A 23,616-nucleotide genomic window follows, 5' to 3' on the forward strand; every position below is an offset into this window, starting at 1 on the left:
TTGCCGTGCGCGATCCGCAGACGCGGGCACACGGCGCGCGCGTACGTGTGTACATTGCGGATTGCCGCTGACGTAGTGCATTCCTGAGATTACAGGTGGACTACTTTTCAGAAAACGCGCGCCGCGCGCGGCCGATAAGCGGGGCGCATTCTCTCCCGCTATCGATCTCCTCCCGCCCGCCGCGCGCGCCGACCGCACGACTCGCGCTGCGAGAGGATTATCTATCGGCGCGTCAGCAAGATTTACGGAAGGGAACCCGCGCGCGCGCGCGCTCGGCCACTGCATCGACGATGATCGACGATTGCGAGCGCGCGCTCCGTCTATATTAATAAATTATAAGCGGACGCGCTCGTATCCGGAGTAGTAACTGGACCGCGCGGCGTCGGAGTTACGGGACATCGGGTCCTGAGACTGAAGGGTCCGAAGGACGCAGGCCGGGCAGGACGCGACTTTCGGCTCCCCAGGAATCGTAGAATGAAAAACGGGAGATGACTGCGTGGGACTTTCCCCGCCGCCTTCGGAATCGTACTCCTGTTTTCGCAGGCGGCCAAAAATGCCGGACCCCCGTCGCGAGTGCGCGTACCTGCCGCGCCGGGCGGTACACTGCCGATCTCCTCGATTATTCATAAAGCTTCTCCGAGAATGCGGGGACAAGTTGAAAGAACGCCGGCACAGGTAGCCGGGGAGAAAGGGAAGCGACCGTCCCGGTGCGCCGACGAGAGTCACCGCGGGGCGACCGGCCGCCTTTCCAAGTCTCGAAGGAATCCGAGAACCGACCGGATGCAACTCCAGAATGGGAATGCAAGCGAGCGGCCGCGCGGTGTAGCGCGGCGCGGCGCGTGTACGGAGGCTCCGTTACTCGTGTATCGGGGTATTTCCCAGAACGCGACTATAAACAAACAAACACATCGAATTGGTGGGACAAGGAGAGAACGAGAGTTAGCTAGAGAACGGGGAGGGGGAGCGGTAGGGGGGCGACGGGGCGAGAGAGAGAGAGAGAGAGGAGGGGGGGGGGGGATGCGCGGCGCGTGGGAGCGGCGCGCTCCCTGCCACAGGGAGGGAGGGCCCAGCGAGGGGGGGAGCGCGCGGGGGCGGGCGCGCCGGGGGCGGGGGAGGGGACGGGCGGGAGGGGGGGGGCGGGATCCGGGCGCGGGCGGTGGAAGGAACCCCCCTCCCGGCCCCCCCGGCCCGGCGGCGCGTTCGCCAATTGCGCGACCGGTGCATGCGCCGTGCGTGGGGTTTCCCTGGTTTCCCCCGCCGTCCGCCGGGCGCGAAAACCGTCGACGGACGCCCCACCACCGCCGCGCGCGGCGGATAGGCGCGCACACACACGCTTCCCCTCCGGCGCTCGCCCGTTCGAAATCGCAACGTAAAGTCGTCGCGGGCGCGAGCGGCGACGGTGACAAACAGTCGACGCTGTTTACCATCGATAATGCGAAGGTATCGGGAGGGGTGGTGGGGGTGAGGGCGCTAGCGAGCCTCGCTCTAAACCGCCCTACGGCGTCTGCCGCCGCCGCCGTCATCGCGGACTCGGAATATCGCAGGCGCGGGGTGGCTTTCGCTGCCATCCGCGCGGCAGCTGCGCCCGCCCGGGGTCGTTAATCTCGCGCTAACGCGAGATCCGCTCCGTGAATTCGTCCTCTCCGCCGAACTCCGCATTCCGATCGCGTCGGGGGAGGGAGGGGAGCCTGGCGCGCTCTCGTCCCCCCGGTGCTTTCGTTGCAATTTTCGCACTTGACCGCAGGGCCAGGCGTGCTTTACGATCCGCGGTAAGATTACCGGCGCGACGCGACGCGCTGCGACGCGGCGGCGGCGGCGGCGGCGGCGGCGGTGGCGGCGGCGGCGAGAAGGGGAAGCCGCGGGAGCGCGCGTTACCCCTCGCGCGGCGCCCCCACCACCGCTCCCGGATGCGGACCCTCGCGCCGGCGGTGGTGGGGGCACTCGCCGTCGGGGCCGCGGAGTGGGGAGGCGGAGAAGCTTGCCGCCAACGTCGGGTACGTGCCGCGTGGTGGGGAGAAAGCGCGGGTTAGCAGCCCGGACACGCCAACCGTCGGGTTCAGTAAGCGAACGGCTCTCAACGGCCACGAACGTGTTTTTCGTTCTTCGGTTCCCGCGCATGCATATATATATATATACATATTACACACGTATATATATATATGCATATATATATAAATACACGTAACGGCGATATATATATGTGTTACTATCCGAGACTGACCCGCGAGAAACAACACTGTCGTCGGGAGTACGCAGTCGGTGATCGGCGACCGCGGCGACGTGACGACCAACCGTAGTCAGATCGTAACAACAACAACAACAACAACAATCAGCCAGCAGCAGTTACAACCGCGACACAGATCCGCTTTTTCGAGTTTCCGCAATTATCCGCCTGCCAATCGCGTCCATCCCCATCCCCCGCCCGGGACTAAAAAGAAACCAAAAAGAGACGTAATAAGGAAGAAAAAAAATTTTCTCTGTCATTCCGCTCCGCAAAACGCACTTTCCCTACTTACCCTCCCCCCGTCATTTCGGTTTCGGTCCTTCGTCTTCGTTCCCGCAACTGTGGCTTCAATCAATCAAACTGGATTCCAACAAGCAGTACATGTCGCGAATACTTCGCGGCTACCGGAGGTTTAAGAAACTTTGCAAGGTAAGAGACATCGCCGGTCCGCCTCGGACGCTCGCGACGCACCGCGCGCAGTGCGGGGTGAGAAACGCGGCGACATCAGTGCGCGAGAATCGGGGGTGGGGTGCGTTTTTCGTGAGGGCCGTGCCCGGGACGGACGCCGCCGCTGGCGCGGGCGAGATTTAGCGCGCGTGACAACCTCGACGAGGATGACGCGGCTGTTTGTTAACGCCCGACGTTTCAGCGCGAGAGCCGCGGCGGGGTGCGAGGATCGGCGTCCGCGACTTCCTGCCCGCCGCGGCGGGTGGAGTCCCTTCGATCAGAGTCCGGCCAGTTTCCGGCCGAGTGACGCGAGGGAGAAAGAGATTCCCTCGCTGCGCGACGCTGCGCGTAGAGCGAGAGGCAACGTTATTCTCGGCTCGCGTCATTTCGCCAAAACCCGCCCCCGTTGACCGGAGGTTCTGTAATTCCCGCGAGTGAGAGAAAAACACGGGCCATCTCGCTCTTCTGTGACCGCAACAGGGTCGTCTCTAGGCTGGACTTATTGTTAGAGACTCTAGTGGCGGGAAACGAGGCGCGCGCGCGCGCTGTCTTTGCGCTCGCGGATCGGAAGAGGACGAGAGTCGCGAGCGCGCGACGCCCACCGAGCGCTATCGCCGGGGCGCGTTTCGTCCGCTCTCTCGGCGCCCGCGGGATAAATACGCGGACTCGCCGCGGTGTTGACGCGACGGATCGCGAGGCACGCGCGAGATCCCGAGGACGAGGCCGAGACTCGTCCGCTTCGGGACGGAGGGGACGGCGCTCGGGTGAAATAAATAACGCGGGACGGAGACGCGAGAGAGAGAGAGAGAGAGAGAGGAGAGAGGAGGTTATTATACTGCCCCGCGGCATGAATAATTTACGCTCGCTCGAATTTAAATAAATTCGCCCGCCGCCGTCGCCGTCGCCGTCGAAAAACTGCGAGCGCGTAATCTCGGAGTCACGAAGGATGTTTACGGTCGCGCGCGCGCCGCGCGCAGTTAATTTTAAACGAATTCGCCCGGATATCGTCGCCGGCTATCTCGTCCTCGTTATCGCCGCCCGTTATTTATGTTATTCCGCGAAATTACTTAGAAGCCCGTCAATTAGGTTCCCCGGCCGATGCAGTCGGCGCTCGTAAACACGCGTGACGTAAGCTAGACATAACGCGGCGTTACGGGCGGCGAGGGGAGCGCGGCGGCGCGATAGGCGATAATATTCGCGGCTGACGAAACAATTTGTACGAGGGTAGAGGAGAAAAGAAGAAGATCCGTCAGGACAACTGGCCACTCTTTCTCTCTCCGTCGAGTTGTTTGCCGCGATACCGATTAATCGATCGGGCCCTCTAACTTTGCCAAACACACGGTGTCCTTGTGTTCGGCGCGCGTGACGACTCCGATAGCGGGAACGTCGCGAGTATCGGTATCGCGCGCGCGCGATCCTCTCGGATGTGTGCGCCGAAAATAAAAGTGAAAGAAACAGCGGAGGAGAAAAGGAGCAGAGAGGAGAGAGAGAGAGAGAGAGAGCGCGCGCGCGAATGATTATGGAAACCGACGGAGGCCGTAAGGTCGTGGCCGACCGTGACACGTGAACCGTGGATGATCGAGCGAGATTCCGTCACGCCCGCATACGAGGGGGGAATTGTGTCGCTGTATACGAGCGACGTCCGCGGATGATGTATCTCGGACGAAAAAAACATGTTTGGTCCGCGGCGACCGGGTGTTTATGCGAAGTGCGCGCCGTGCGGGAGCGAACGCTCTAAAGGTTTCCCGGAGCGGCCTCGATCTTCGTTCCCGCGGCGCGAACGATAGGGGGGGACCGTGAGAGAGAGAGAGAGAGAGAGAGAGACGGAAAGAAAAATAGAGAGCAGGAAGGAAGCGCGCGCGGTTCGGAAGAAGCCGAGACCCCGCGGCGGCCCGCCGGCTGTCGAACTCGCGCGCGACGTACGTACATTCGGCGCCCGATCTCGCGATTGTTCCGCCGCGCGTAAACTCCCGGGGCCCGGCGCGCGCGAATCCAAATGCGACCGCGCGCGCGCCACGGCGGATAATGGCGGGCTCGCCGCGCTGATGTATCCTATCGCAAATACCAGCGCGGGCGAAATTATGATCCACGCGGCGTGTGCCCGTGGCACCTCCGGATTAGTAGAGCCCACCCCTACCGCGGGCGCCCCGCGTCGGCGGCGCATAATTCTCGGGACTTGGCCCCGAACCGGGGTGCGACGCGGGGGGAGAGACTCTCCGCGGCGCTGCGCGCTAATTGAAAAACAATTCGGGGTGGCTCGCGCTGACGGGACCACCGCGCGTTATCGAGCGCCACCGCGGCCCTCGACAGCGGCGTCGTGTATTACTTGCCGTATTTATTTCCGACTGTATTTCCGCAACCGGACCCCCTACCACCCTCCCCCTCCCCCCCCCTGTCCCGCCGTCGTAACGGTAATAGAAATATAATTGCCGTCTGTCGATCGCGATTAGAAATCGATTAACACGACCCTCGTCCGTTTGTCTCTCTCTCTCTCTTTTTCTTTCTCTCTCTCTCCTCTCTTCTCTCAGTTTTACCACGTTCACGCTCTGTTATCTCGCACACGTCGCATGCCGCAGCTCCGTTAATCCGCAAATAATCCCAAACGCTATTGCGCGATGCACGCTTGACGGCAATGACGATACACACGATGCATTAGAAACGTTATTGCCGCGCCTCCCGACTCTCCGCTCCCCCTCGCCCTCTCCCCGCCGCCCCGCGACGCGGAAACGGCACCGACGCGACGGCGTGCGTGCACATTCCTCCGGGCTCGACAGAGAAGATCGCCGTCCTCGGGGGCTTTAACTATTGTCCGCTCCCGAGGCGGATCGCAACAAAGTCGAAATGTGTTTAAGGTCGACTGTTGCCCTGTCGAGAATCCCCCCCGCCCCCCGTGCCCCGCCGGCTCTCGTAGCGCCCGCGCACACGCACGCACGCACGCACGCACGCACGCACACGCACGCGGCTTTTCCACGCGGCGAGAGAAAGAGAGAGACCCCGTTAGAGCTCGCTTTACCCTCACCGGCAACAACATTCAGTCTCACGCTTCGGAGCCATTGTACAGAAACGCGTTTCCCTCACCTCGTGGACCCCTAATTAAAGAAGAGCCGAACGGAACGAAGCGCATATTGATTTCGTTTACCTGCGGCGGTCGGGGGTGCGCGGGGGGCCTTTAACCGCCTCTTATCGCAAGTAAAACGTCTCGCCGGGGGCGACAGGACGGACCTGTGTTTATACCCCGTCGGGATGTTGCATTTGTACGTACACGCGTAAAAGGCCCGCGATCGGTGCGAACACTTGACACAATGCCGCGGCGTCATCGCGTTTCTTCTACGAAACCCGCCGATCCGCACTTTGTACTTATCGTCAATTTTTGCTCGACGGCTCCTCTCCCCAATCCTCCCTCCCCCTCCCCGGCGGGGAGGGGGGGGGAGGAGGAGGGCGCTTTTTAATATCTATTATATCGCCGCTCGTGTGCGCCGGTGGCACTTTCGTTCGCACGCTTGGAAAACATTTATCCGCGCCGAGCATCTTCTTCTCGCTTTCTCGCTTGTAATCAACGAGCTTTAATTAACGAGTCCACCCCCCCTCCTCTCCCCCTTCCACCCCCACCCGCACCGCGAATCAAGGGCACGGACCGTGCATTCTTTTCTCCCGTTACAATTCGCTTCCGCTCTTATCGATACGCTTATCTGCGCGCCCACCTTCGACGGGAGGACCGAGGGCCCCCCCGACGCGCCAGAGGGAAGGCGCGCGGCGTGTTGTCGCGGCGGACGAACTGTGTTCTATTCAATTCCATTCTCGCTCCCGTTCCCCACCCCATCGTCGAACGAGAACGCTTTTATTCGCCGACATCGGGCGCGCGCGTGATCCAATTTAACCCGCTGCCTCGCTCGCGACATGTTTCTCAGCGTCTGCGAATGCAAAACATCTCATTCACGGGCAAAAGTGCCGGGCCCGGCTGCGCCAGCAGGCGTAGTCGCCTTACCTGCGAGAGAGCGGCAAAAACAAGAGCACTGGCGCGCGCGCGAGAAAGAGAGGGCGAGAAACGCGGGAGGAGAGAAGGAAGGAGACAGACGTTGGCGGCGGCGGCGAGTATATAGAGAGAGCGTCGCACTCTCCTTTGCCTCCCTTCGTCCTCCGTCCGCGCGAAGGGAAAGGGAAAGGAGGGAAGGGTAAAACCCGCGTACCGGGAGAGAACGCGGAACGCCATAAGATGGAGGAGAGAGAGAGAGGGAGGGAGGGACGAGCGGGCGGGAGAAGGAGAGAGATAGAGAAGACGCGCGCGGGGCTAAAATTAGAATGTCCGTTGGAATGCCGCTGGTAGTGATGGTGTGTACAGGATGATTCAGCGAGCGAGAGAGAGCGGGAGGAACGAGAGAGAGAGATGGAGGAGAGCAGATAGTTTATTTCGTCCTGCGACGAGGACTCCGAAGGCGCGTAGCGGATTTACCCGCCGCGAGTGGTACTCGCGTGCGGGCGCGAGGGGCTCTCTCTCTCTTTCTGTGTATGTGTGTGTGTGTGTGTCTCTGTCGTGTGTGTCGCTCTTTTTCTTCCCGCGGGGCTCCTGCTCGCGCAGCCGGAAATAGATTCGCGTATCGACGCGCACCGAGAATAGCCCTTTAACTTTTTCAGCGCGAGATTTCACGGGGCGGACGATAGTAGAATTGTAGTAGCAGCGGCGGCGGCGCAGCGACGACCATATGCGCGATTCGACGACGGTGCTATTTTCAAATAGCACAAATGGGACATTATTTGCGTCGCGCGCCCGCTCTCGCGCTTGACGGACGAGGAACTCGATTGTCGTAGCCTGCGGATCGGAAATTCCGCTCGCGGTGCTCCCTCGAATTGTCATCGACGAGCGCGGCGCTTCTCGTTCTCGAGCGACGAAATACGGAGCGAGGTGTCACGCGTAGTTTCAAGTCCCTTAATTGTAGACTTTCAACGCTCCCGCTTAGAGGCCCCAGGCGCCACTCCGAGTCCTTCGCCGACGGTGTCCCCGCGAATTCGTTCTATAAATAGCGGCCACCAATTTTGTGGGACCGCGCGGGGCCGCCACCGCCGCCGCCGTCGTTGGTCACTTGTCCTCTCCGGGGGCCTTCGCTCGCCGATCAAAATTCAAATGCCAAATCTGCTTTTCAGATACCCTGGCGAGACCACGCCTCCCCCTCTCCCGCGCGCTATCTTCGATCTAAGCAAATCTTACCCGTAGGTCATTCCACGGTGGACTGTCGCTCGCGTATCGATTATTTCTGCGGAATTCCCCGCCTCGTCCCTCGATGGCCGAGGAACGAGGCGAGGCGACTCGCGTTCGCGAGGTGTCCGGTATCTGGTGCTCGAGTTGAGTTATATCCCCGTCGACGTCGTCGTTGGCACGCGGGGGTAGAGATACGACGAGAAATAGATAAGCAAATAAATAAACTAGCGGGGCAAGGCGAGTCGAGGCGAACGCGTGAGAAAGAGAGAGAGAGAGAGAAAGAGAGAACTGAGGAGGACCGGTGATTCTCGGGCGAACGTTCGTGAACGAGGTCGACGGCCTGACACGGATGGTTGACGCCGTGGGGCCCGGCCTCGTAACCGGCCTGGGAAGAAGAACGAGAAAAGGTGGATAAAAGAGAGAAAAGGAAAAGGGCCCACCGCTGTGTGGAGGCAGCGACGGCGTTTTCGCCCTCCGCGAAGACGATAGATCGCTGGTACCCCCCGGCTCGGCGATCGGTCTGGGTCAGCTGGCAATTTCCCTCTCTTTCTCTCTTTAACTTGGGCTCGTTCTCCCTTTCTAGATTACCAAGGAGAAGGATCGGAATGAGTATAAATTGCGCTCGAGCTACAAAGTAGTCTTGAGGATGAAAACGAAGGCGCTTATTACGGGCGCGAGATTTTCGATCAATTTCAGAGTGGATTTTCCGCGACGTCGATGGCTCTGAGGTACCTCGGGCACGCGAGGGTCCCAGGGTGTACTGTCGCCCTCTCCCCCCCCCCCCTCTTTCGCCTTCCTCCTCGGCAAAAGTGTGATCGATGGACGACGAGACGAGACGGGGGTGGCACGAAATTGGGGCGTTGCGTATTTATCGCTCCTATCTCCCCGCTGTTTACCCGTACCTGCGGCTTTTCGCCGCCGGTCCGCTTTTATCGCCCGCTCATTTTATTCCTCCCCCCCCCCTCTCTCTCTTACGCTCGCGCCGCGCTACGACTTGTGCAACACGACCGGATATTTTTTATTAGATTTCTTTCGCCCGCGCCGACGCCGATCCGGCGCTTCCTTCGGACGTTCCGCTCTTATTTCCCGTATCATTGATTCTACGGGAATTAAATAGCACCTTTAAGAGGCGCCGCGTCTACTTTCAAACTCGTTCCGTTTCCTTTCTCGTAGCCGCGTTTGACGTTTGTCACGTCTACCCGCCGTCGTTTTCAAGCCACGCGCTTCTTCGCCGTTTAATTGTCCACGAATGTTTCCACAAAAAGACAACTCCTTGCTCCCGGAGCACATTTACCCCCCAATATTAAATACATAAATTTTACCCGTTTCGTTTACTTCCACAGTTCCTTTCATCGCGACGTTCGCCCCTCCGGTTCTCTTATCTCCCCGATTATTTCCCTCTTGCGCGTCCTACGTTCAAATCTAATATTTTTTTAGAGGGTACCCGCTTAAAATTAAAGAAACGCCTCTCCCTCCCCTTCTCTCTCTCTCTTGTTTGCGAGGGGGGAAAAAAAATTCGACAGCGGAATAACACGGTATTCGTTGCCGTTGGTCATCGTCGTCCTCCCCGACAAACGCGGCGGCGCTTCATTACCGCGGCTCGGGGAAAATCATAAAAGCCGAGAACGCTCGATGAAGTGATAAAACTTAATTCGCCGGCGCGGCCGTCGTACAAACAGCGCTCGCCCGTGTTTTTCGCAGGACGACGGCCCCCGGTCCGTCCCCGGTTTTACGATTTTTGTGGCGGTTTTATGGGAGGGGGGGGGGAGGGGTTTATTTTTATTGGCGGTGCTACCCCGGCCGGGAGGCGCGCGCGCGCGCGCGGCGGGCCGAAATTACGACGGGCCGGCAAAGAAAATCCCGCTATAAAACAAGAGGAACCAGTCCGCCGTTCGAGCCCGCGTTTATCACCGCCGACTTTATGCAATTCTCGCCGGGATCATCCTCACGCGGACCCGGGGCGCGATAGTCCGGCCCGGCGCGGGAAAACAGTTGCGCAAACATCCACGGGTCCGTCGAGATTATTAACTCCGGCCCGCGAGCAGTTAATTGCCGATCTCGCGCGCCCCGCCGCCGCCCGCGGTTATTGTTATCGCGTCCCGACAACCGGCCCGCCCTGAGAGGATTCCGCGGGCCGCTTCGCCTTGTCGAACACCTGTCGCAAATAATCGTAAAGCTGGACTCAACGAGCCGCGCATAACGTTGTCGCCAGTCGCGGAGCCCTTACGTCATCCATCACGCCACGATTTCCAGTAGAGTAGACATAATTATTCAATCATTATTTGGTCTCGATAAGATACCCCGGCAAGATTAATGGCGTACGAATACACGCCGGGACGAGCCTGCGACGTTCGGATCCTCCGTGCTTATTGTACGGCAGATGTTCGCGAGTAACGACGGTAGGCCGGGGCTGGCGGGATTTTTCCCTTAATTAACACGTCGTACGGCCAGCGGCTTCTCGAATCGTGAAACTTTTCCAGCGTAGACAGCACGGCTCAACGGATTTTTTAATATTGCCGCTATCGACGTACCAATGCGGATGCTGTCAGGTAGAAATCGCGAGAGCGGATCCTACACAGTTGAAAAGTTTGTGTTAAATTTAACAGGTATCACATGTCCCCATGTCCACACAAATTCTTGTGTTAATTTAACGTAATACGGATATGTTTAATGATCACACTAACACTCTGTCAATATTTTTTAACACAAGATAAATGCAAGTATCAAAATAATTTGAAATAGATTCTGTGTAAAATTTACGTATTTTTAGTGACAAAATGACTTTCGAAAGTGTAATTCTTACATTTTACAGATGTAACAAGTCAAATGACGGCTCGAAATCACTCGCGCTTATGTCATATAGAATTAAATCAACATTTCATTCTGTAAATTTTAACAGATAAATCTTGTTACTTAAATATATAGAGCACATGTGTTGTGTAAGATAAAGAAATAAGTACACATTGTGTTGTTTCAACACTTCTCTTGGAGTATTTTAATAATTTTACACTTGCGCTCAATTAACACAAGAGCAATATGTTAAATTGACGCAAAAATTTGTGTGGACCGTTTGGGACGTGTGGTATCCGTTAAATTTAACGCAAATCTTTCAACTGCGTACACTGGAACTTGGACCAAGTTCCCAGCGTCGCCGACACGGGCCGCGAGACCGTTAAAGGAACCGACGAAAATTCGGGCCCCGCCCGTCTCGCCCCCGAGGCGCGGACTCGGAAGATCAGATTTGCGCGTTCCTCAACGTCCTCTTGATACCCTCAATATCCTCCGCGAAGGCCCTTGAAAGCGGGGAGGACACGGCGGGAGGATCCCGTCGATCGCGGGAGGCGGGAAACCTGTTGCGATCCTCGGTATACAAAGCGTGTGTCTCCGGCGTTTTTGCGGCGGAAGTGCAACGATAATGACGGAGCGGAAGGAGGTGAGCTCCGAGCCGAGCGTCTTTCGAGCCGGAAACGAGGGACGATTAGGACCGCACGAAAGAAAGACATTTATCTTTCTTCGCGGGGACTCTCGCGATCCTGCGATCCTTCTCCCTTCCCTCCCTCTCTCTCTCTCTCGCGCGCGCGCGCTCTTGGTCGGAGCGGAAATACTCGAGCTCTCGGGCCGGTTTTCGGCCTCGCCCTTCGACCATTGAATTTCATACCTCTTTCTAAACGCAGTATTTAATCGTCTTCAACCCCCCTCGGCAAGATCACCGAGGCAGGTACCAGGTGGAACATCTGTTGCTCAACCTGTATCGCGCTATAATGCCTTTTAACGCTCCAGTACCGATCCCTTTGCGGATTTTTTTTCCTCTACTCCTGCTACGTGAATAGGAGGAACCAGGGCGCGCGCGCGCGCGTGAGAGAGCACGGCACACCCAGTCGTTTGGCGCATTATAAAAAGCATCTCCTCGCAAAACGGGTCGCAATTACGCACTACGTCTCACTAGAGCGGTGGCCAACAATAATCTCTTCCGTTGTAACGAGGGAAATCCGCCGGAGGGAAAACCCCGTTTTTGCCCGCGCCTCGCCCGAGCCGCCGCCCCGTTCCTATTCTCTCAATTTTGCATCGCGATCTTGTTAACGGACGCGAGCGCGTCTCCCGCGTCTGCCGCCCTTGGGTCCCCTCGAATTCTCATAATTAAGGCCGCTCCGTATTCAGGAGACGTCGGCAGCTTGTCCAGCCGTAGCGATTAGAATATTGCTCCATATGTGTGTGCATATATATATTTTTTTTTTCTTGTATAAATATTTGCATATCGAGAGAGGATGTGCTTCCGCAAAATGGTATATGTAAATAGCGCGGAATACGCGCTTATGAAAGCGCGCGTGATTAACCCCGTAAACTTTGGACTTCGGCCGCGTGCAGCCTTGATCTTCCAGCGCGTGTGGGCCGCTCGTGCCCGTGTAAATGCATTTCTGCTTTTCTGCGTGGCGCGTGTGAACGGTGTCTCTCTCTCTCTCTCTCTTCATCGTCATCCTCTGACCCGCACGACGCGACCACGTGCCAGTCGGTCGCGGTGACGTCATGCTTCCGGTACGTGATTTCCTGGTACCGGACGACCGTTGGCGGATGAGAGGAGTTAAGTGCCGGACACGGGAGGTCCGCGCCTCCTCCTCCTCCTCCTCCTTCTCCTCCTCCTCCTCCGCTTGCTCTGCGCGAACGTCTCTCGTGTCTTCCGGAGCGGAAAGGATAATGAATGCCCCGCGAACCAACGTTTTCGCTAGCGGAAGGGCGACGATCGTCTCGAAAGCAGTTGCGTTTTTTTTTTAATTAGTAAACTACAGAACGATCGAGGGATTTGAGAGACCTATCCCAAGTTTAGGTTTAGGTTTAGGTTGATATTAGACCGTAGAAGCGAAGCGGCACCAAGTTCCAGTCTACAATAGAGACTTAAACCCCTAAGCCTTAAGAAATTGACTAATCGCAGTCGCGTATTCCACTCTTGACCGTGATTGGTCACAATTTCTTAAAGCTTAGGGCTTAAATCATCTATTGTAGACTGGGACTTGAGCCAACGGTACACGATACTATTTTTCCTACCGGATCGCTTGCGAGAGCCAATCGGGATTTAGCCCTAAGTCACCTGATCCAAAACGCTGCGTCCTTGTTGGTTCTCGTAAGCAATCCAGTAGGAAAAATAGTATCGTGTGCCGTTGACTTTATTTTCGGCCTCGCGTGACTTTTGACTCGAGACTTTATCGGGTTTTACAACGCTTATCGGCGGAGCGTTGTAAGATTGTAGATTCTATTTAGCAATTTCGTTATCGGCGCGCGCGGGAGAGTACACAGAATGTCACAGACGACCACGGACAGTGTGCCTGACAAGTGCATCTTTTCTATTGCAGCGTGTGGCGAACCAGGCGCTTACCGTTTCGCCACAGCCGGCAGTAACGGTGGAGGGGCCGGTGTCCAAAATGTCTCCACCGACGAACGACGTGAACAACGGTGTGGTAGCGTCTCCCAGCACCCTGGCGCCTCGGGTTCCACCGACCACGAACCCGTCCCTCACCAACCCACCGACGCACAAGCGTACCCCGAAGGACTTCATCTTCGGCAAGGTGATCGGCGAAGGAAGCTTCTCCACCGTAAGTACCTTGCGCCTCACCTTTCGTGCGATTTGAACGAAAAGTAAAAGTTGAAATTTGCGATAGCGGGATCAACGCGGAGGGAGAATAACGAATTCCTTGACCCCGACAGGTTTATCTTGCCAAGGATATCCATACCACCAAGGAGTACGCGATCAAGGTGTGCGATAAGAGTCACATAATCAAGCAGAAGAAGACCGAGTACGTGAAGCGCGAGAAGGAGGTGCTGAACATGCTCGCGGATGCCAAGCACTCGTTCGTGCGCCTGTTCTGCACCTTCCAAGACGCGGAGAGACTATACTTTGTCATGTCGTACGCTAAGAACGGCGAGCTCCTGCCGCACATCAACAAGGTGGGCTCCTTCGACATTGAATGCACAAAGTTCTACTCGGCTGAGATCCTGCGCGGCCTCGAGTACTTGCACGGGCTCGGTATCATTCACCGTGACCTCAAACCGGAGAACATCTTGCTGGACGAAAAGATGCACGTGCTCATCACCGACTTCGGCTGCGCCAAGATCCTCAAGGAAGACCCGGAGACGGCTACGGACCCTCAACAGCAACCGCGTTTCAGAGATCGCAGCGGCTCCTTCGTCGGTACCGCTCAGTATGTGTCACCAGAGCTGCTGACCAACAACAGGGTGAGCAGAGCGTCCGATCTCTGGGCCCTGGGTTGTCTCGTCTACCAGATGGTCGCCGGCCTGCCGCCCTTCCGCTCGAGAAGCGAGTATCTAATGTTCCAGAAGATCCTGAAACTCGATTACGATATACCGGACGGTTTCTGCGAGCTGGCCAGATCGTTCGTTAATCAGCTTCTCGTTTTGGAGCCGACGCAACGACTGGGCGCCCTGGACGAGCACGGCGCCGGTTACCCCAGCATCCGGGCGCATCCCTTCTTCGAGGGCGTTGATTTCGAGACCCTTCACGAGCAGACACCGCCGCCGATTTATCCCTATCTACCCGGCACGTCGGAGCACGAGGAGCTGAGGTCGCAGTACAGGGTGCCCGATAATCTCGAGCCCGGTCTAGATCAGAAGCAACTCACCAGGCTCCTTTGGTTGGGCACCGAAGACATCGATGACGACAACGACACCACCGGCGCGGAGAAACGCGCTGTTAATGCGTTCTTGAATGAGATTATCGCGGACAAGCCGCTGAGGAGGTGCACGAATAACACCCACGACAGCAGTGTCAACATCGCCAACCTGACGCCGGAACAGATCAGGATGCGGCTGGAGAAGCAACGCTCCGCGAATCAGTGGCACCCCTTCGTCGATGACAATCTCATACTAAAACAAGGATTCGTTAACAAGAGGAAGGGCCTGTTCGCCAGGCGGAGAATGCTCCTTCTTACAACCGGACCACACCTATACTACGTCGATCCTTTCAATAATGTGCTCAAGGGCGAGATACCCTGGAGTCCAGCACTGAGGGTCGAGCCAAAGAATTTCAAGATCTTCTTCGTCCACACGGTAAGCGGTTTTAGAACACTGTTCAATTCAAACAATTCATGATCCGACATTTCACACTTTTACACCTCTCTGATAAAAGGATGTTAAAATCCTATTTTTTTCACGTCTCTGTTCTACGTATAAGAACACGCAAAGCTCGAGACGCGTATCTAAACTCTTGTACTCTTTCCGTTTATAGCCAAACAGGACGTACTACCTCGAAGATCCCGAGGGATTCGCATTGCAGTGGTGCAGAGCAATTGAGGAGACGCGAGTCCACTGTTACGGCCTGCAGGAGATGACCACCGCTTAAGATGAAGATGGGAGAGATCCAAAAGACAGAAACGAGTGGTAAAGTCCGCGAGTGGCGATCGCTAAGACCGATCTATTCCCGACGAGAAGAGATTGCAGATCGTTTGTTCACGTATTAGCCCGTTGTATAAAGTATACTAATAGACTTATCGCGCGCTCTGTACAGTTTATAGGCAGAAATTCACTAGGCAAAAATTCCGAAACGCGACCTTCGTCGTCTCGAAAATCGCGGTCGCGCGGTGTCCATTATCACTTACGTTCGCTATTTATTGACGACCCTTTGGAGAGAATCGCATCATCCGCGCGAGAACCGCACGATGCGTGCGCGAGAGGATAGAAGGGAGACGGAGGATTAGAGAAATTTTTAGCCAAGGCTTCGGCTGTGTATCCGCAGCGCCTGTTGCCGTGTGACGTAACTCGCGTGAGATCGAGGTCGCCTCCGTTGGAGCAAAGGAAAATAAAGTTCACGCACCCGTAAATTTCGATGTTTACAATTCCCGCGATATGCATAAAATCCGAATCCCACGTGCGAGCACAGATTTTCACACGAATTGGCTTTTGGGGGGAAAAACAAAAAGAAACCAAAACAAAAAAGAGACCGGATCGTGTCCTAGGAAGGATTCTACGGAGGCGTCCTCGGTCGCGCAAAACAGACTTCGCACGGCGCTATTATAGTACTTTATTCCTAAGTATAGTCCAATTTACACACGCGATAAAAAACGCGATGCGTATCTAGGTGAAATTAAAAGCCGCGTGCAACGTGTTGCCGCGCGAGTTTAGACGTCAATTTAGTCGGAAAAAAAGGGAAGAAAAGGAAGCGAAAAACGCAGTGGAGGATAACGAGACGCCACGCAGCTTTAAACACAAAACCGTTTTACGCCGCCTGTAAAGGATCCCCGGAATCTCGCGACATTCCGGGCGATCTTTGCCCTCTTCGCGGGTGTACAGTATTGTTCGTCACGTCGTTCATCGTCATCCCCCCCCCCCCCATTCTCCTCGCGCGTTCGTATTCTCGTTCCCCTTTTCGCGTAAACAATCTCTGTAAATATCATGACGCGTTTCTACGAAGAGCAGGCCGCGTAAAGGCACTTTGTAATATAGTAGATACGTAAGTAGAAGAAAAGGGAAAGTGTCGTTGTCTCGCCACAGCGTTTTTCGCTCGCCGTTAATTATCACGCTTCTCGTCATCTGGCCCTCGCGGACTCGGGCGTGCGATCTAGGCGATTAGGTAGGAGGTGTCGAAGGCAAGGGAGAGATCGGCGTTGTTGTTCGCACTCGCGTTCCCCCGCACGTTCACAGGAAGAGGAAGCGGTGAAGAAAAGGGGCATAGGAAACGAGGGACTTGGTTTTCCCTTCCGCAAAAAGACTTTTACACGCTTGAGAAAGGACTCTTAGACTAATGTAGGCTCGTTTTGATAGCTTTAAGAGGCGCTATAGTAAAATTTCGCTTAGAGCGTATCGCCAATTCGTTATATCGTTGTCATTAGTGCTGATTATTATTTACGGTATGATTTGTAGCGTTCGAGCGAGAGTTATCGCTCGCGTAATTATTGCCGCGACTGGCGACACGCACGAGTATTACGAGCATTCATTTTCCTCGCATATGTATAAATTAGGTATTTAATTAAACACGGCCTCGCGCTTCGTTAATTTATTTCTACTGTTACTCGCCTCGAATATATTATTTATTTTCGTTTTCTTTTCCTCTTTTTCATTTTAAGTGTCGCGCGTCGAGGGCCGCAACGTTCGTACATAGATTTACAGACTAGTTAACTATCTCGCTACGTCGCTCTGCGACTATATTTACTATACATTATTAGAGAGTATATAGCGCTATTACTACTATTAACTATTACTACCGTCACCACTGCGTTGTTGCTACGTTACTGCGTACATATATATATATTATATATATTCTATATTATACGTCAACTATTGTCGTTAGACTTAGCTGTTTTTAGGTATACACGTTTATCGCGAATACGTACTAGCGCGTTGATAAAGGAGGATAGGAAAGAATCTAGGCGCGATTCGACCCGTGACATCGCGAGCGAGCCGTAGTTCCGACCCGTGTATATAAAAACTGTACATTACTAAACATACGGAAATATTTATATAGATATATTGTGCGGTATATATATATAAAATATTTATATAATGTGAATAGTGCGTAGTTAGGGGAAAGAAAATGTGTATAAATGTTCATAGGATAAAATCGCGTTTAGGTTTAATTCTCGTTGATTCCCGGCACGGCTCGCCCGCGATTCCGCCGACGAAAAGCTTTATTAGCCCCCCTCTATATATATGTACATATATATGTGAATATCTCTCTCTCTCGCATGGCGCAGACATAAACAGGGTATTCGGGGAACGTCCGGGGCGGTCGGTGGTTGGCGCGCGTTACGTCGTGCGGTGTTCGAAAAAATGCCGATCCGTTCTCCCACGGGTCCCGGCATTGTTCTCGCTGCCCAGCGGCTTTGCTCAAAATGACCGCTTTTGGCGGGCCGCGTACGGTGCGGGCGGACGAGAAACGACGAGCGGGCGAACAACCACCGTCGGCGTCCCTGGCCGGACTCCGATTTTTTTCTTTCTTCTAGTGAGAACCGATCGCGAGAGGGAGAGCTATCGCGCCCCCCCCCCCCGCCCTCCCTTGGTTTCAAGTTCCGCCTCAGGCGAATCGCGCCTCAATTTCGCAACGTAATCTGTCTCTACCGTGAACGAAGCACATGTGTCGTGGAATTTTGGTTTATATATATATGCATATGTATATCGTTTCATTAATCGCGCGAAGTCATACATAAAAAAAAATATATATTTTTCGACATAGGAACAAATATATTTCCGTGCATGTGTACATATACATCACACATCACCGACGTTGTGCTTCTTTTCCGGGGAGAGGGAGTACGTGTCCACAAGTCCGATCGCCGATCTCGTATCTCGCACACCCACGTCGAAGTCTTTTTTTTTCCCCTCCCCGTATACGAGATAGGGAAAACGGATCTCGCGCGCGTCGTTTCCATCGCGGGGAAACTTTGCAGATCCTACGTTTCGTGCGGGCTTTGCAAACTTTCAGATGGGAACGCGCGCGCGTTCTTCTTAGGGGTGCACACAAAAGGCGCGTTTCGATTTTCCGAAGAGGGCGGAGGAACGTTGTCGGGCGTCCCTTCGTTCGTCCGGCTCCCGAGATTCCTCCCGCCCTTCGGGTCCGTACGCTTCGGACCTGCCCCCTCTATATCATAGCGAAATAATCGATTTGGACGTGACCTCGTAAGGAGAAAACAAAACGCCAAGGCGCTACGTTCACTAAAAAGAAGAGATAACTAATTTAACTAGGCTAGAAATTTTTCAGAGGAGACGTATACTTAAAAAAAAAGAATACCAACACTCACACCGTGACGAAATCTTTTACGATCTGCGAAACACGCAAGTAACAACAGCAAGGCCTTGCGGACGTTCAGATGCCTACTGTTTCGATGCAGCAGAAACGTTTCAACTATTGATTGCAGTATTACTAAATGTATACAGATTAAGTGTAACACACACTAATACACAACACACATACACACACGCATACACACAAATACCGTCAATATATACTCGCGTAATCTACGAGAAGACTTTGTAAATAGTTAGGATATAATTAATATAGGCGCCAAGATGTACTAAGGATAACATCAAATTTATTCAGAATAAATCTTCCGAAATATCGCATAAACAAATGTATATTAATTCTGTCTTATCCTCCCAAAGTTTCTTTAATGCGACACATAATTTTAAATAATAATTTATTTTCTATGCAACGTAAACATCGGGCATTTTTATGGACAATAATGTAACGCAATTCTTTTTGCTTGTCAATTAAATATGTTAGAGTTGCAAGTTTTTTAATGATAAAAAATGTCAATATATACCAGCAACCGACTGACTTAGATGCGTTACTGAACTTTTAACTATTTAACTAAATCCTTTTTATTTATTAACTTACATTGTTCATAACTGCGTTGTTGTTGATTTGCAGTATCACTTGAAAAGGACCCAAAAGAATAGGGTCGAGACGTTGTGTGTAATAAACTAATTAAATAACTAGCCAGTTGGGTTGACTATGAGTTTCCCGGCTTAAATATACCAGTAATATAAAAATAACAAATAAATATCCTTTTATTTTAAACAGATCACTCATATTGTTTGTATCATCACACAAAAGTTTTATCTTATACGTACACTCTACATTTCATTCCTTTCATTTATTGATGTGAGTTAATAAGTGCCTCTTCAATTCTGGCATATTTTTTGGCTGCGTCGAACATTTGTGACACTTTAGTTTTGCGTTCAGATACTCCTCAACCTTCTGCGGAGAAACCTTTTTGATTTCGCCCTCTTCGCGCAACTGACGACACATGTCTAAAAGGTCCAATCATTTTATTTTATACAGACAATTCATAGTGCACTCAGAACTGGCCAAATGTTAAATAAAAATATCTATACAAGCCTGACGATTGTAAGAAAAACGGCGTTGTGAAAGAGTTCCAGTGATACTTGGTTTTCATACAAGGACTATTAAAATCCGTGCTTATCACGTGTAGGTGCAGCCTCTGCATGCTGGGCATCGCGTGATAACCTATGCTGCTCAAGAACACGAAAAATTATTTGTAATCTTTCATTCGTGCCACTTCGAGTAAATAAATACAGTTTTATTTTTATACTTTCGAGGCGAAACTTTGGCATTTTTATTTAAATCACACAGAGGAAAGTCCTCTATTATAAGGTAGGTTTTTAATATGAGATAGCAAGTTTTCAACACCCAAATTCAATCGCAAATCTTTTTTCGCAACGATTACACAATCTAACAATGAATTTTCCACCAGACAGATTTCGCTTCGAGGGCAAGAAATGCAGACCCAACAGTTGCCTATTAGTTTAACAGAAATCCCGCTATCTCATAATAGGTGAGTTTCCTCTATGCACAACTGATTGCCGATTATTTAATACCATTGTTTCATTTTGAGCCTTACATGAATTCGTGGTTCGCCTGATTTTTTACCAGATCACACGCAACATTATGCATGTGCGTAAGCAAATCTTGATGATCCTCCTTGACTTTCCATATGGAGAGAATATTCTCCTTCGGTAAAACCAAGTAGTGAAATTGCGCTTTAGGATATTTGTCTTTAATGACAATTATCTGATCGTCTTCCTCGACCTTAGATTCAGGATCCTCCATAGATTTAAGTAGACCAGCCGACCAGTGACCCCTTTTTGTAGTCGTTGGTTGTAATTTACTCGTAGAACTGGTGGCCTTACGTTTCGACATTATAATTCTAAAAGTCGTCTTTGTATTGTTAAATACTGACTGAAATAGATTTAAGTTTATTATATATATACATGTATACAGTATATAAAATAGTATACCATCCAATACGTTTAATTCTATACGATTTTTCACATCGCTAATTGCCTCGGAAAATGGCTGCGTTTGGCAGGAAAAGCTGCTTTGCAACTGTTGTAAAATTCGTGAATCTGATTGGTGTGTTCTCTCAATCTTGTGTGAATTTAAGAGCATACGTCAATCAGATTCATGAATTTTACAACAGTTGCAAAGCAGCTTTTTCTGCCGAACGTAGCCATTGACTAACACTTGACATACCTGACAATTGGAACGTCACTTCGCCAATCGAATAAGAGGTTAGTTCTTCTAACCTGCAACACGCATTTGTTCGGCAAATTATGTACTTTGCGCCTTGATTTCTGACACAGACGCGTAACGTGTTCCTTGGATTACGTTAATAAGAACAAAACACGCGCGTGGATTAAACGCCACGAGGAAATTTAAGAAAATGAAATACGAATTCAGGCCGATAAACAACAGCTTCGAAAACAGCTGACTGCAGTGTTGCCAGATCACGAAACGTAAAAATTCATTCACACGCACGACGAGTTCTACTAGAGAGAAATCTGAGAGCGGCCACCAGCGGCCACGCCGGCGTTTTCCTCGATACCGTCTCGGGGGACTGTTTTGCGCGCCCTTAAGGTGCCTTTTCATACGCAGCATGCAGCAGCAGCAAATTAGTCACGTGATCCAAATTCACTACAGCATATTTGCTGCTCACGGAAAAGGAATAGCTGCAGCAGCACTGGCCGGCTAGATCGCGTGTCTGCTGCTTTGCTGTTCGTTCAATTGAACTTCACAGCGATGAAGCAAAATATGGTGAAATTTATTTTGCAGCATCTAGTAACAATTCTTCAACCAATAGCAGCGAGTTGCTGCGGCAGTATGCTGCGCATGAAATGGTACCTTTAAGGTACCAATAGCAACTCGCTGCTATTGGTTGAAGAATTGTTACTAGATGCTGCAAAATAAATTTCACCATATTTTGCTTCATCGCTGTGAAGTTCAATTGAACGAACAGCAAAGCAGCAGACACGCGATCTAGCCGGCCAGTGCTGCTGCAGCTATTCCTTTTCCGTGAGCAGCAAATATGCTGTAGTGAATTTGGATCACGTGACTAATTTGCTGCTGCTGCATGCTGCGTATGAAAAGGCACCTTTCCGCCCATTTTTACCTTGGAACTAGTTTGCTACGCATCTTCCGACTCTGCCGATAAAGTCTCCACTTTGTGCACGTTCATGCTACGCCTATTTTTAGGATTAATTTCAAAATTACATTGGCCAAGATTGCCCAATAAAAATGTAATATTGAATTATGAAATTAATCGAGTCAAAAATGAACCGGAAGAAAGATTAATTTTTCACTAAATAAAAAATATTTACCGTAAAGTTGCTCCTTATACGCGCACTTTTGTACGTATAATTGTTCCAGAGATTATTTCTTGGCGCGCGAGCGATATATTACAAATTCTTCGTTACCATTTTACCCGACGATTCGTGCGTTACCTTGCGCTTTTCATCGCATTTTCTCTTCAAATCACGCGCGACGTTCGATATTCATCTCGACAAATTAAGCCTCGTCTACATAGAAGTCGTAAAGTCGTAGTCGTAAGAATAGTCAACTATGATTGGTCAATTCTTACGTGTCTGAACGAAATTGACCAATCGCAGTCGATTATTCTTACGACTACGACTCTGCGACTCGCATTGTAGACCACGCATTACCGTGGAAATCAACGATATTACTACGGATCGCAACATTTACTTAAACGCGATTGATAAATGTTAATAAAGGCCTTCACACACAAAATTCCGTAAGGACGTAAAACGCAAACGTAAGAAAATCGACCATCACAGTCGAGAACGTAAGGCAATAACGCAAGCAGTAGCAAATCCAATCTGTTGATTTCCTTACGGTTTACGTGTTACGTGTTAAGTAGATTCGTGTGTGAAGGCCTTAACTCTCATACGATCGAGATTCTCGTAGGAAACGATCGCGTTACGGCGAGCGACGCGAAGACGTGCGAAACAGCCGCTCAACTGAACCGCGCCGAATAATAGACTGTCTTCGACCGAGGTGTTTACGGCGCTACGTCATTTCGTGAAACCGGCGCGCCGGGCCCCCGGCAACCACGCGGTCACGCGCACCTGACGTTTAGCACAGGGCGCCCGGCCCCCGACATAAGCGCCTGGAGCTAGCCCCACTCCGGGGTCTCCGGGCGGCCGCGCTAGTTCGCGGCGCCGCCGCTACGTGGCGGATTCTCTCGGGAGTGAAATTTAGTGACTACCAGTATATAAGGGAGGAAAATGCAAGCATTTTCACTTCACTTCGAAATATGGTGCCTTGCACCATTACGCAAAATTTTTAACACATGTGTTAAAAAATTTGAACTTACTTTGTCGTGTGAGGTAATATAATTTTCCTCCCTTATATACTGGTAGTCACTAAATTTCACTCCCGAGAAAATCCGCCACGTAGCGGCGGCGCCGCGAACTAGCGCGGCCGCCCGGAGTGGGGCTAGCTCCAGGCGCTTATGTCGGGGGCCGGGCGCCCTGTGCTAAACGTCAGGTGCGCGTGACCGCGTGGTTGCCGGGGGCCCGGCGCCTGTGGCTGCCGTAGGCCGCCATAGTGTCTATATCTTTATTGCTTGAAATTTATTGTACATAACAATAATTGTAATTACAACTCTATAATATTTATTATTTATCTTATTATTTTAATATCAAATTGAACTATTCGTAATAAATTTTTATTTCTAATAATTTTAAAAGGTTTTGTCAATAATTATTTGACATTAATGAAATTATTAAATGTAATTTGTGAGATCCAATTAAGCGAATGTAATATAAACAGAAGATAGTTTATTTCAGCTTTATGACTTTTTTAAATTTAGATGTTCGGAATGCAGTAGAATTACGGAACATATTACTAGATACAAATATATACACAACGTTTAAGGAGCGATATAAGTACAATACCTATGCATCGCGTGATGAACATGACCGATATACAGGG

At 52.0% G+C, this 23,616-nt stretch overlaps 2 protein-coding genes across 3 annotated transcripts; one reads left to right on the forward strand and one right to left on the reverse strand.

The window, feature by feature from the left end:
- The first annotated feature begins 2,036 nt into the window (after nt 1–2,036).
- On the forward strand, nt 2,037–18,930 carry LOC105561076 (3-phosphoinositide-dependent protein kinase 1). The gene is made up of 4 exons (XM_012010736.1): nt 2,037–2,653; nt 13,211–13,450; nt 13,563–14,921; nt 15,100–18,930. Exons 1-4 carry the CDS (start codon nt 2,606–2,608, stop codon nt 15,211–15,213), a joined length of 1,761 nt encoding a protein of 586 aa, XP_011866126.1. The 5' UTR covers nt 2,037–2,605; the 3' UTR covers nt 15,214–18,930.
- A 425-nt stretch (nt 18,931–19,355) lies between these two features.
- Nucleotides 19,356–21,178, reverse strand: LOC105561077 (aprataxin). 2 transcript variants are annotated; one of them, XM_012010737.1, is made up of 4 exons: nt 20,860–21,176; nt 20,228–20,565; nt 19,705–19,838; nt 19,356–19,616 (listed from the first exon to the last, which is right to left on the reverse strand). In XM_012010737.1, the coding sequence occupies exons 2-4, from the start codon at nt 20,524–20,526 to the stop codon at nt 19,456–19,458; spliced, it is 594 nt and encodes a 197-aa protein (XP_011866127.1). In that variant the 5' UTR covers nt 20,527–20,565; nt 20,860–21,176; the 3' UTR covers nt 19,356–19,455. The 2 variants fall into 2 exon arrangements, with proteins under 2 accessions (XP_011866127.1, XP_011866128.1); XM_012010738.1 differs by having other exon boundaries at nt 19,475–19,616; nt 19,701–19,838; nt 20,860–21,178.
- Nucleotides 21,179–23,616: the final 2,438 nt, after the last annotated feature.

This window comes from Vollenhovia emeryi, unplaced genomic scaffold (genome assembly GCF_000949405.1).
Source record: "Vollenhovia emeryi isolate VEMERY1.0 unplaced genomic scaffold, V.emery_V1.0 DF939212.1, whole genome shotgun sequence".
NCBI lineage: Eukaryota > Metazoa > Arthropoda > Insecta > Hymenoptera > Formicidae > Vollenhovia > Vollenhovia emeryi.

What these genes read in the sequence shown, in the direction of transcription:
- LOC105561076 (XM_012010736.1), top strand. Translation starts at nt 2,606, where the DNA reads ATGTCGCGAATACTTCGCGGCTACCGGAGGTTTAAGAAACTTTGCAAG. An exon ending in GGTTTAAGAAACTTTGCAAG is followed by an intron (nt 2,654 to 13,210) that starts GTAAGAGACATC and finishes TTTCTATTGCAG; the next exon opens with CGTGTGGCGAACCAGGCGCT. An exon ending in GCGAAGGAAGCTTCTCCACC is followed by an intron (nt 13,451 to 13,562) that starts GTAAGTACCTTG and finishes TGACCCCGACAG; the next exon opens with GTTTATCTTGCCAAGGATAT.
- LOC105561077 (XM_012010737.1), bottom strand. Translation starts at nt 20,526, where the DNA reads ATGTCGAAACGTAAGGCCACCAGTTCTACGAGTAAATTACAACCAACG. An exon ending in CAGGCGAACCACGAATTCAT is followed by an intron (nt 19,839 to 20,227) that starts GTAAGGCTCAAA and finishes GTTCTTGAGCAG; the next exon opens with CATAGGTTATCACGCGATGC. An exon ending in GTTTTTCTTACAATCGTCAG is followed by an intron (nt 19,617 to 19,704) that starts GCTTGTATAGAT and finishes TGGACCTTTTAG; the next exon opens with ACATGTGTCGTCAGTTGCGC.